The 11,916-nt window shown below is 39.9% G+C and overlaps 1 protein-coding gene across 2 annotated transcripts in view; it reads right to left on the reverse strand.

The window, feature by feature from the left end:
* HACD2 (3-hydroxyacyl-CoA dehydratase 2) overlaps positions 1 to 11,270 on the reverse strand; it is a 116,612-nt gene extending 105,342 nt beyond the window's left edge. For both annotated transcript variants that reach the window (XR_012474102.1, XM_074214671.1), the window contains exons 1-2: positions 11,011 to 11,270; positions 2,419 to 2,536 (exon numbers count right to left, since the gene is read on the reverse strand). Coding sequence is in view for 1 of the 2 variants with exons in the window: in XM_074214671.1 (XP_074070772.1) it covers positions 2,419 to 2,536; positions 11,011 to 11,177 (285 nt within the window). In the remaining variant the exon portion in view is untranslated. The remainder of the gene's footprint in view (positions 1 to 2,418; positions 2,537 to 11,010) is intronic.
* Between the last annotated feature and the right edge of the window lie 646 nt (positions 11,271 to 11,916).

Below are 11,916 nucleotides of genomic sequence, written 5' to 3' on the forward strand. Positions count from 1 at the left end.
TTTTGAGGTTTTGTTTTCTTGTCACAGAAAATAGCTCACATTTAAACTTTTGACTTTGGATAAATTCAATTTTTTTTAAGTTTTTTTTTTTTAAGGCAATGGGGTTAAGTGGCTTACCCAAGGCCACACACAGCTAGGTAATTATTAAGTGTCTGAGGCAGAATTTGAACTCAGGTACTCCTGACTCCAGGGCTGGTGCTCTACACACTGCGCCACCTAGCCGCCCCTAAATTCAATTCTTGCCAGTTTGAAAAAATCTGAAATCTAGATTAATCACCACATTGAAGAGTACTGAGTATGCATTTGTCCATAAATCTCAGGAGTTTTATTCAGTGAAATCCCTGTTGGTGATTTTGAAGGAGTGTGTTTTTTTTTAACAATACTTTAATTGCAATCTTGGGTATCGATAGCAAGAGTAGCCTTAGTGAGTTTGGCTGAAGTGCACATTTTTTTCAAACGCAAATTTTAAAATGAAAAAAAGTGCTCTCTCTATATATATATGTATAGATAGATAGATAGAGATAGAGATCTAGATATCTATCAAACTTGGTTTTTGGTGCACAAGTTAAGTGTTGGATCACTAAATAACTATCACAGGTACTATTTGTGTAACATTTTTCATTTATGCACATTCCTCTTATGGGAAGCTATGTTGCCATGGTAACTAGAACTTTACAGTTTAGTTCTACTCTTATGGTGTGAATGAAAGCTACATTTATTAAATATTAATAGGTTCAGTATTAAGTTTATATTCTTTTACTACAGGGGATTTTAATTTAATGGGATTCTTTTTAAAAAAAATAAAAATAGTTGCTTGACTATTAAAAGCAATTTACTAAAAGTATCATATGTGAGAATCCCCATTAATAGTGCCACAGTAATTTATATAGATATACCTGGGTCATTACCAGATTTTGAAGACAATTCTTTGTTGTTTCAAGAATGACCTTTCATATCATACTTCCCACAGACTTGTAATGCTCAACATTGTTTGTAACCATCAGACCATATATATGAGTATGTCTGTAACCAGCATTTGATATTCTGTAATTGTATTGCTAAAAATTAAATATTGACCTAACAGTATTCCTGAATTTGTTAAAAAAAAAAAAAGGGGGGGGTATGTGGGGAGGAATGTAGGAAATAAAAAGTCCTAAGGAAGATCTTCAACACTTCAAGCAGACCAGATACATTATCTTGAAAATATGGACAAGAACTGCTGGGATGACAAGGTTGGCAAGGTTGGTGGATGGCTATCTATACCAGTGGAGGATACACTTATACAAGAAAGAACACAGAACCAACAAAATATCAAACATCCTTTTCCTGAGTTGCCAGGGTCTTAAAACTCCTCTCCAGGGCAGTCTTTTAGTGATAAGCCTATCTGTTTTTAACTAGACTCATACTCATGAAATGGCATAGTCTGGGAGTTGGGATTATACTTGAAATGATTCTACCCTGAAAGAACCTATTGGAGCAACTGCTTCCCTGACATAATTTTTGAGATTCTATCATCACATTCACATTATAAGACATAAGGATTTATTTATTTATTCTGGAGGATTTATTAATTATTGAAATCATTATATTAATAACTAGTATTTTATAGTATTTTAGGATTTGCAAAGTAGCTTACCTGTTTTACATAATTTTATCATCACAATCCTGTATGTTGTATAATACTATTATTATCCTCATTTCAGAGCTGAGGAAACTAAAAGCTAAGAGATGTTAAATACTTTGCTTATAGTCACATAGCTACTAAGTGTTTGAGGCAGAATTTGAACTCAGGTCTCCCTGACTCCAAATCTAGTGCTTTCTCCCCAGCACCATGGAGTTATTCATTTATTTCAAAGATCTATTATTTCAAAGTTTGGGGTCCCATTTCTATTAACAAAAAGGGTCCCCTCCATTCCCATCTGTGGCTGGCCAAGCCTCTGGTGATGGGCCCCTCCAAACTTGGTTGGTTGATCCTCTGACCACTGTATACAGTCTGTAATCTACTGATACACCCTTTGAGAAGCAAAATCACCTCCATAACATGAGAAAATGGAGGAGGATGTTCATGGCAGGGGAATTACTTTAATAATTTAGTAACTCCTATGGTGATCAAATGAAGCACACATAATTCCTAAAATAACTTGGTTTTTGATTTCAACAAAGTAATACAGAAAACTTCTAGCCAAAGGAATTATTTTGGCTTGACTTAACTGGGGTTTTGTTGTATTTACAAAGTTGAAAGAGATGGTTTGGGTGTAGCATTTTGCGTCAATAGGCAAAATTTCAAAGATTAAAATGAATATAAAAATCATGCTTACAAAAATGATGAATCTCTAAGTAAATTTTAGTAGCAAGTTTCTTATTTCATAAGACAAATTATTATGGTTATTGATAAGATAGAAATATCTCATAACCTACCTCTAAGAGGGCTCCCGTCTGGAAGAATTTCAAAGGCTTTTCAATTGAATAATAAAGGCTATGATAGCTACCTTTAGCCAAATATGCTCTGACCAGACCAACTGCAATAACAAGCCACCTAGGAAAAGAAAAAAAAAAAAAAACAATAAAAAAGGCAAGCATAAATATGACTGAGTGTGATGGAAATATAGGATACTGATGAGGAACTAAAGACCAGAGTGGTAGAGGGACTTACCATGGTCACATAGGTATCTCCTATGAACAATAACAACAAAAACTGCATAATGATAACTGTGGAAAATAGCAGGAAGAGTACTGTGAAAATTGTACAGCAGTTTACCCAGCAATATTTCACCTATCTGGAACCAAGTTTACTGATATCCTTTCTTGTCCAAAAATAAATCCAATAAACATTGGAAAAGGCCTCCAAGTGAGCAAAATTGAGCATTAATGATCATGCAATTAAACTACAGGTATTTTATTCACTAGGAAATCTTTTAGTTTCACTTAGAAAATTCTGTGCCATATTTTTATTTTAGGAAAAATTCTAACAATTAGTTTATAACCAAACCCACAGTAGAAGTAAAAGCAGCAAAATAGAAGTCGGAAGGAATATTTCTTTAAAAAGATATACTGACAACAATTAAAAACTGACAACTGACAGCAAAGTGATTATTTAAAAAAACCTTAAAAACAGATATATAAATTATGGAATCTGAATGTAAGAAATGATGAAAGAATTTCAGAGAAACCTGGGAAGACTAGTATGAATTGATTCAGAAAGTAGGGATCAGAATGAGGAAAATAATTTATACTATAGTAACTACATTGCAAAAATGAACAATTTAAAAGATGTATGATACTGATCAATGAAATGATCAACCATGATTCTAGAAAACCAATAATGAAGCAGTTATTCACATCCTGACAGAAATACGAAGAATGTAGAATAAGACACATTTTTAGACACAGCCAACACAGGAATCTGATTTGCTCAATCATGCATATTTGTTACAAAAGTTTTTTTATTCACTACCTGAGCTGCCCCCCAACCTCCCCAACTCCTAGCTCCCTAGAGCGAACTTGGAGGAAGTAAGTTGGGAAAAAAAACCCTGATAAACTGAAAAATAATAAAATTTGATTAAAAAAAATAAATCCTATGCAGCACAGACTCAAAAAGTGTATTCTCTTAAAATCAGAATTGATTGACAAATAAGACTCTTAAAAATCACCTTGTTTATGAAAACAGGGAAAGTATGTTTTATAGAGCTCTGCATAAAAAGGGTTAAAATATACTTTTCTCAATAGAAAAATTTCCACTAAAGATTATACTATCAGATTTCATAATCTGTAAGTGTTTTGCTTAACTGGTTTTACTTTGTTACAAGGGAAGGGTCATTAAAAGTGAGGGAAGCGTATATCAATAAAGGAATGTAGTATATTAATAAAAGGTAACTATACCCCCCAATATAGCTAAAATAAAAAAAAAATTGTTATCTAATCCAACTTCCTCATGTGACAGATGTAGAAAGTGAGGCCTAAAGTGACTTGCCGAAGGTTATAAGGCAATTAACAAAGCTGGGGCTTGAACCTAATTCAGATCTAGACTACTTTCCACTGCTATCATGTTACTTTGCTTTTGTTGAAGTTATTGAATATAGCATTTAAAATATAAGATATTAACCAGTGGTGGAATGTTGCTTTCTCGTGTTTTAAGAGCATGATATTGAACATGTTAATGGAATACTTCCTTTCCTTACTGGAAGCACCAATATTTATCCTGAGGATGCCCTAATCCTTTGGATTTCTAAACACTAGTAACATTTGCACAAGCCCCCCACCCCACCTCGCCCCATGGAAACAATAGGTCTGGATCCACAACATTTGTTGATTCTTCTGGGACCAAATTCAGATAATAGCTCGGTCTAGGAATTCACTGACTCAAGGTGGAATGGTTGTTTAGGAGCCAAGGGAGTGGAGTGGAAGTATCACATGAATTCAGAGCTAGAAAGGATCTTGCTAAAAGTCAACCAGTTTATCATTTTACACATGAGAGAATGGAAATCCAAGAATTTTAAGTGACTTATTCAAGGAGGCACAAATAGTAGGGGTCAAAAGTGGAATTTATGTTAGTCTTTACATTGATTCCATGTTATACATTGATCTCAGTTGAATGTGATGACAGAGAAATCATATCCTTGAGGAAGAAAAATAAAGTATGAGATAGTAAAATTACATAATAATGATATAACTTTTTTTCTAATTTGATGGTAATAGAATGGGGGGAAATCTGTAAAACTCAAAATAAATAAAATCTTTCTTAAAAAAAAAAAGAAAACCTTCATGACAAATATGCATACTCAAGCAAAAAAGAAGTGGAATTTAAACCTGAGTTCAAATCCGGCCTCAGAAACTTAATAATTACCTAGCTGTGTAGCTTTAGGCAAGCCACTTAACCCCCTTGCCGTGCAAAAAAAAACAAAAAACAAAAAACACCAAATGTAAAAAAAAAAATACATATCTATTGAGTAACTAACTACTTTATACTGTGCCAGGAACCATGGAGAATGACCAAAGTCAATGCTGTCCATGACTACACAGAATACATCATCTAGTAGAAAATACATTATGTGCCATAAGAAAGGTACAAAGTGTTATAGGATCAGAGTAGGGAGAAATCGCATCAACTTTAGTGAGATTAAAAGAAGCTGCATAATGGAGGTCGTATCTATGATGAGCCTTAGAGGACAGATATGATTTTAATAGCCAGGAATTGAAGAAAACTGGGTAGATGAAAGAGTATAAACAGACAGGAAGGAAAATGTGGAATACTGTCAGGTTTGAGAGGTGGAATGAGACATAAGAGTGCCAGGCCAAGATTCCTATGCTCAAGATATTACTATTAGGGGCAGCTAGGTGGTGCAACAGATAAAGCACTGGCCCTGGAGTTAGGAGTACCAGGGCTCAAATCCGGTCTCAGACACTTAATAATTACCTAGACGTGTGGCCTTAGGCAAGCCACTTAATTCCATTTGCTTTACAAAAACCTAAAAAAAAAAAAGATATTACTATTGAAAAAGTCCATAAAGTCCTTTAAGAAAACTTGAGAAATAAAATTAATTTATTTTTGATTTAGGAATGCACATTTTATGCACACAGTAGTCAACTGTAGGTGGAAATGTTTCTTTATTGGTAGGGACAAGCTACTAAGTGGCCAATGATCACAGAGAACAATCAATAGTAAGTGACCCTTCTCCAGACAGAAAGAATAGTAGGTATCTGTATGTGATATCTTGAGTTCCATTTCAGTGTATATTTTTCCATAGTGTTAAGATGCCAAATTATTAATAAAGTTTTTTAGCCTATGATGTAACAAGTGCACATACACATAAGTATGCACATATAGATATACATAATAAAAGGATGTGGTAAGTGAAGATCACTTAACTATGAGCTTTCATATAGGCGATCACCTCTCCAGGTTTCAGCTGTCAAATGAGGCTTTTCATGATTTTACTACTTACTGAAATTAGGTAGTTTTCAACTTATAAATTTACAGTAGAGTTCCAAATGTTCAATTAGAAATCAGTTGCTTCAGGAGAAAGCCGAATTTGAAGATAAAATATGGTGTAAAAATGGAGTCAATAGAAAAAAGGGAAAGGTAATGGGAGAAAGAAAAAGGAGAGGGGGAATAGGCCAAGGTATCTCATATAGTAAGTTTTTTCTTTATTACAATGAGCTATTACAATGATATGGAAGAGGGGAAGGCAAGGGGGAAAGAGGGAATCTTCGCTCTCATCAGAGGTGGCTAGGAGAGGAAACAGCATATATACTCAATGGGGTATAGGCATCTGGAGTAAGAAGGAAAGGGGGGGGAACAGGGGGAAGGGGGGGATGTGAGTGATGGAGGAGAGGATGAACCATGGGGGGAGTGTTGTCAGATATAACATTTTCTTTTTTTACTTCTTGCAAGGGGCTGGGATTGGATGGCCTGCCCAGGACCATAGGGCCAGGTAGATTCTGGGCCTTAGGGATGGTATAGGGGCTCAGGGCAGGGATCTGTCTGCTGCGCCACTAAGCGACCCTACAGCAAAGTCAGAGTGAAAGCAGAGAGAAAATATAGTACATGTGGAGAAATAGGAAAGGAGGGAGTTGTGATCAGCAATGGCAACAGTGGAAAAATATGAGTAACTTTTGCGATGGACTTATCATAAAGAATGTGATCCACCCGCGACAGAGTTGTTGGTGTTGGAACAAAGACTCAAGCACATTTTTTATTATTATTATTTGGGGGGGGGGGTACAGGGCAAATGGGACTGGGTGGCCTGCCTGGGGCTGCATAGCAGGGTGATCGTTGGGTGTCTGAGGCAGGATTTGGACCCGGGTGCTCCTGGCTCAAGGGCCAATGCTCTGTCCGCTACCCAGCCACCCCTACTATTATTACTATTTTATTTTATTTTGGGTCTTTTTTTTTCTTTTTTTGGTTTTTGCAGGGCAGTGGGGTTGGGGTGGCTTGCATGTCACACAGCTGGGGGATTGTTGGGCTGGTGCTCTGTCCATTGCGTCACCTGGCCATACCTACAATTATTACTATTATTTTTTAATTTTAATTTTTTCTCTCCCCTTTATAGCTCAAGCAAGTCTTTATTTTTTGGGGGGAGGGGATATTTTGTTTACGCTTAAACAAGAATAGTTTATTAATGTATAAAAACATTTGTACAAAATGAAAATAAATATTAAATATAAAAAGAAATCAATCGCTTTTAATTTACAATACTTTTTTCCTAAAGAAATATAAAAGGGGCGGCTAGGTGGCATAGTGGATAAAGCACCGGCCCTGGAGTCAGGAGTACCTGGGTTCAAATCCAGTCTCAGACACTTAATAATTACCTAGCTGTGTGGCCTTGAGCAAGCCACTTAACCCTGGTTGCCTTACAAAAAAAAAAAACCTAAAAAAAAAGAAATATAAAAGGGAGAGTTGCAAGTGCTGGGAAAACTAAGGAAGTTCTTTGGCCAGATCACAAAAAAAACCATAACTTTTTGCAATGAGAAATAATGAGGAATAACATTAACATCACACACCAAGAAAACTAGTAAAATTGGACAAAAAAAAATTTTTTTTATTCTGAGTATTGATATTGGGGAAAAAGGCAGGTTCAATGTAAACACTTTGGTCTAGCTCCCTACTAACCAAAGATGGAGGTTGTAGTTTTCCTTCCTTCTTGAAGAGGACCATGACACCAGGAAGGTGATAACATGATGTGCAAGTGAATTGGATTTGAGTGACAGGGTGTTATATTCTAAGTCACCAGTCTCACTTTCTCCTCCAGAGCCATCTGGGTCCAGTGGCTAGATACGGATCACGAATGACTAGGGGACCTGGATGGGAGACCTTGATCTTTTAAAAAGCTAAGTTCTACTATTGTTCTATTAGAAACCAGGAGGGATGGGGAATTCAGAGAAGCCTGGAAGGATCTGCATGAACTGATGCTGAGTGACATGAGCAGAATCAGAAGCACACTGTATATCATAACAGCAACATGACGTTGATGATTAATCTTAATGGACTTGCTCATTCCATCACTGCAACAATCAGGGACAATTTGGGGGTATCTGCAATGGAGAATACCATCTATATAACCAGAGAAAGAAGTGTGGAATTTGAACCAAGACCAAAGACTGTTACCTTTAATTTAAAAAAAAAAACAAACTTATAAGAAATTTTGCTATCTCTTATATCTTATTTTTTTCCTTAAGGACATGATTTCTCTGTCAACACATTCAACTTAGATCAATGTATATAGCATGGAAACAACGTAAAGACTATCAGACTACCTTCTGTGGGGGGTGGGGGGAGGAAAGCAAGATTAAGGGAAAAATTGTAAAATTCATAAATAAATAAGAATACACTAAAAAAATAAAAAGCTAAGTTCTAAGGCAATACTCATTCAGTGATTAAAGCTGGTTAAGAAAGAAATGAGGCAAAGAATGGTCCCTTTCTAAAAAAAAAATCAATCTGAGAGGGAAAGATCCTCAGGGTTTCTGGCAGAATAGAAATAATTCACTCTTAACCAATTAGGACTCAAACAAAGACAAACTGGAGCTAGGCCTGAGACCTATAGAAAGTAATCAAAGATGGAAACCCCAGTGGGACAACTGAAGGTCAATCCTTCCCCCTTCCCACCTACAACTAATCCCCCCTTACTCAGCTTGTAGCTCTGAGCAGAAGCTTAATAATTGATGCCTCAGGATCAAGAGAAGCTTGCAACCTATGACCAAATCTCCCCTAGCTGCAAAAAGCCTGAGAAAGAGCAGTGACAGGAGGGCAGTAGCAGGAGAGCAGCTGTCTCTATTGCCATTACTGCCAGCCTGGCCAGTTTTGTTTTATATAGATACTCTTAAATCTGATGCCAAGTATTCTCTTACGCTCTGTGAATTATGGTAAATTTCTTTATCCCCATGATACTGATTCTGTCCAAAGGGGGGGGGTAGAAGTTGACTGAGGAACAAAGAAAATCAACAGCAAAACAATGGTTTTTAAAGTATCCTTAAGAACTTCAAGGTCCACACTAAAATTTTCTAGAAACCTCTTAGAACATTTTAGTCTATTTTGACTATTGTACTTAGAAAGTAAGAACATTTTAGTATTATAAGTATAGACTGTATTTCAGACTTTTTACTAATTCAGCAGTCTTCCCTCCTCCCATTAGGTTGAATCAGTGACATTTTAAGAATACTAAAAAATTAAAATCTCTTTAAATTTCAAAGGATTTTTTTTTGATAACCAAGCATTACATCAAGTGTATGACAATAATCATTAAGTGTAAAGGATGGGCAAAGCACTGGACTAGGTCCTTTGAGGGGCCAAAACAAATTTTTTAAATCAAGATTTTTCTGGTTTGAAAATATTTTTAAAGATTATTCATGTCAATAAACATGTTTAAGGTAGCACTTAATATCATTTCACAAACTTTATTTTTAAAAATGATGCTTTTTTGGAGCTGTGAGCTATCCAACCTTTCTGGAGAGAAATTTGGAACTACACCCAAAGGGCAACAAAAATATGCATACCCTTTGATCCAGCAATACCACTACTGGGTCTATACCCTGAAGAGATGATGAAAAGGGGTAAAAACATCACTTGTCCAAGAATATTCATAGCAGCCCTGTTTGTATTAGCAAAGAATTGGAAATCAAGCAAATGTCTTTCAATTGGGGAATGACTTAGCAAACTGGTATATGTATGTCATGGAACACTATAGTTCTATTAGAAACCAGGAGGGACAGGAATTCAGGGAAGCCTGGAGGGATTTGTATGAACTGATGCTGAGGGAGATGAGCAGAACCAGAAAAACACTGTACACCCTAACAGCAACATGGGGGGCAAAGCTTGATGGACTAGGTCATTCCATCACTGCAACAATCAGGGACAATTTGGGGCTGTCTGCGATGGAGAATACCATCTGTATCCAGATAAAGAACTGTGGAGTTTGAACAAAGTTCAAGGACTATTCCCTTTAGTTTAGAAAAAAAACCAGATATGTTATTGTCTGATCTTATTATCTCTTATACTTTTTGTTTCTTCCTTAAGGATATGATTTTTCTCTCATCACACCCAATTTGGATCAATGTACAACATGGAAACTAAAGACTGACAGATTGCTTTCTGTGGGGGTGGGGTGGGGGGAGGGAAGTAAGATTAAGGGGGAAATTGTAAAACTCAAAATAAAATCTGTAATAAAGAAAAAAAAGTTCATTCACTTATAATGCAGTTAAAAATGCCTTTTCACTGAGCTCCAGCCCAGCAAAAAAATGAGAAATTCAAATAAGCTTTATAGACATAGTTTCCCTGACCCCTCTCTTACCTGCCCCAACCAGAGCACTGAGCATGTTATCGTGTTTAACAAATTTGTTCTGGTGATTTTATGTTTACTCTCATTGTATTCAGCTATCATTAATAAAATGACATAAATTGCTAGAATTTAAATTCAGTTGTTAATTGTATGTGTAAAATCTCTAACAGCTGAATCTGTGTTTTAAAAATGTCTACACAAGTATTCAGGATTCAAAGACCCGGTGGAAGAGCTTTCCAAAAGTGAGTGCAAATGAGCAACATTGTGGCAACAGGCTAATTTCTGTCCCTGCGCCCCCCCTAGTCCAGGTTATGGTGGACAGAGCTCCTTCTGCCCACTCTGGACGTCTGAAAGCCTTGAAGTCCTCTCTGGCTCTCTGCACGTTAAGACCCCAGAGGTCTCTAACGTCGCGCTTTCTCCGCCTGTGTCGGGGTTCGCTCCGCTCCCCATCCCTTGTCCCCCCTTTCCCAGCTCCAGAGGTGAGTTCCTTCTCGGCTCCTTTCTGCACCGACAAATGAGCCACTTGGCCCTCCTCGTGAAACCCAGCCGGAGGCGCGCTCGGCCCCGCCGCCTCAGCCCCCCACCCCTCGCCGGCGGAGCCCGGGGCCCCCCCGGCCGCAGCCGCAGCCGGCGCCGCGAGGAAGGAAGGAATGAAGGGCCGCGGCGCCGGGGCGCACGCTCTCCGTCCCCGCCCGGGCCGCGCCCCTCCCCCCGGCTCGGCGCCCCTTCCCCTCCTCACCCCGCGGTCATCACGACGTTGTAGATGACCAGGTACGCGGTGGCCAGGGGCCCCGGCCCCTTCTTCTTCCGCGGCCCGCCGGCTTCGCCGGGCCCGGCCCGACCGCCGCCCCCATTCGCCTTCATCGCAGTCGCCGAGGCCCCCGAGGCCGCCGCCGCCGCCGCCATGTCCGAAGCGCCGATCGCCAGCGGCCGCGGGCGGGGAGAACGTGCCGCCGAGCGCGGCCGGCCCGGAGACAGGTGGCGGGAGGGCCGGAGGCGTGGGGGCGGGGCCGGGGGCGGGGCCGGGCGCCGCTGCGCATGCTCCTCCCCAGGCCTGCGACGTCCCGGCGCGCCATGTTCCTGAGGCGGCGCATCCTCCCAGCGGCGGGCTGCCTCTACTTCTGGGGAGCAGGGGGGACCGCGGCGGGCGCTTGGGGGCCCTTTGCACTCTCTCCCCTGTTTTATTTTCGTGTCCGTGGGGTGGCGGCACCCCAGGGAATCAGGCGGGAACGGGGCCTTCGGAGCCCCCCCAATTTACATAAGAAGGAAACTGGGTCAAAGGTCGCCTTCCCGAGTTAAGCCGGACCCCGGGGGGCGTGACTCTGCTCTCCACATCTGAGGCTGCGCGGACCGCCTCGCCGGCCCTTGGGGGTGGAGCCACAAGCTTTCCGTCCCCGATTGGGCCAATCCCGGCCCCGGCCCCCCGGGGAGCCGGAAGAACCTGTGCGGCGCGCGGCTCCCACCCGGCCCCGCCCCGGCTCTCCAGGCGAGCCCCGTAAAGGCGCGGGCCGAGCCCCTCCTTCCCCCGGGGCGCCTCTGTGCAAATGGGCTTAGATGGGCTCTTGTGGAACTCAGGCTTTAAGAAATATCTCTTTTAGCCTGAAAACTTGGGAAAGAAATGAATGGGGAATATTTACTTTACAAA

The sequence above is a fragment of the Macrotis lagotis genome, chromosome 1 (genome assembly GCF_037893015.1).
Source record: "Macrotis lagotis isolate mMagLag1 chromosome 1, bilby.v1.9.chrom.fasta, whole genome shotgun sequence".
NCBI classification, from domain to species: Eukaryota; Metazoa; Chordata; class Mammalia; order Peramelemorphia; family Peramelidae; genus Macrotis; species Macrotis lagotis.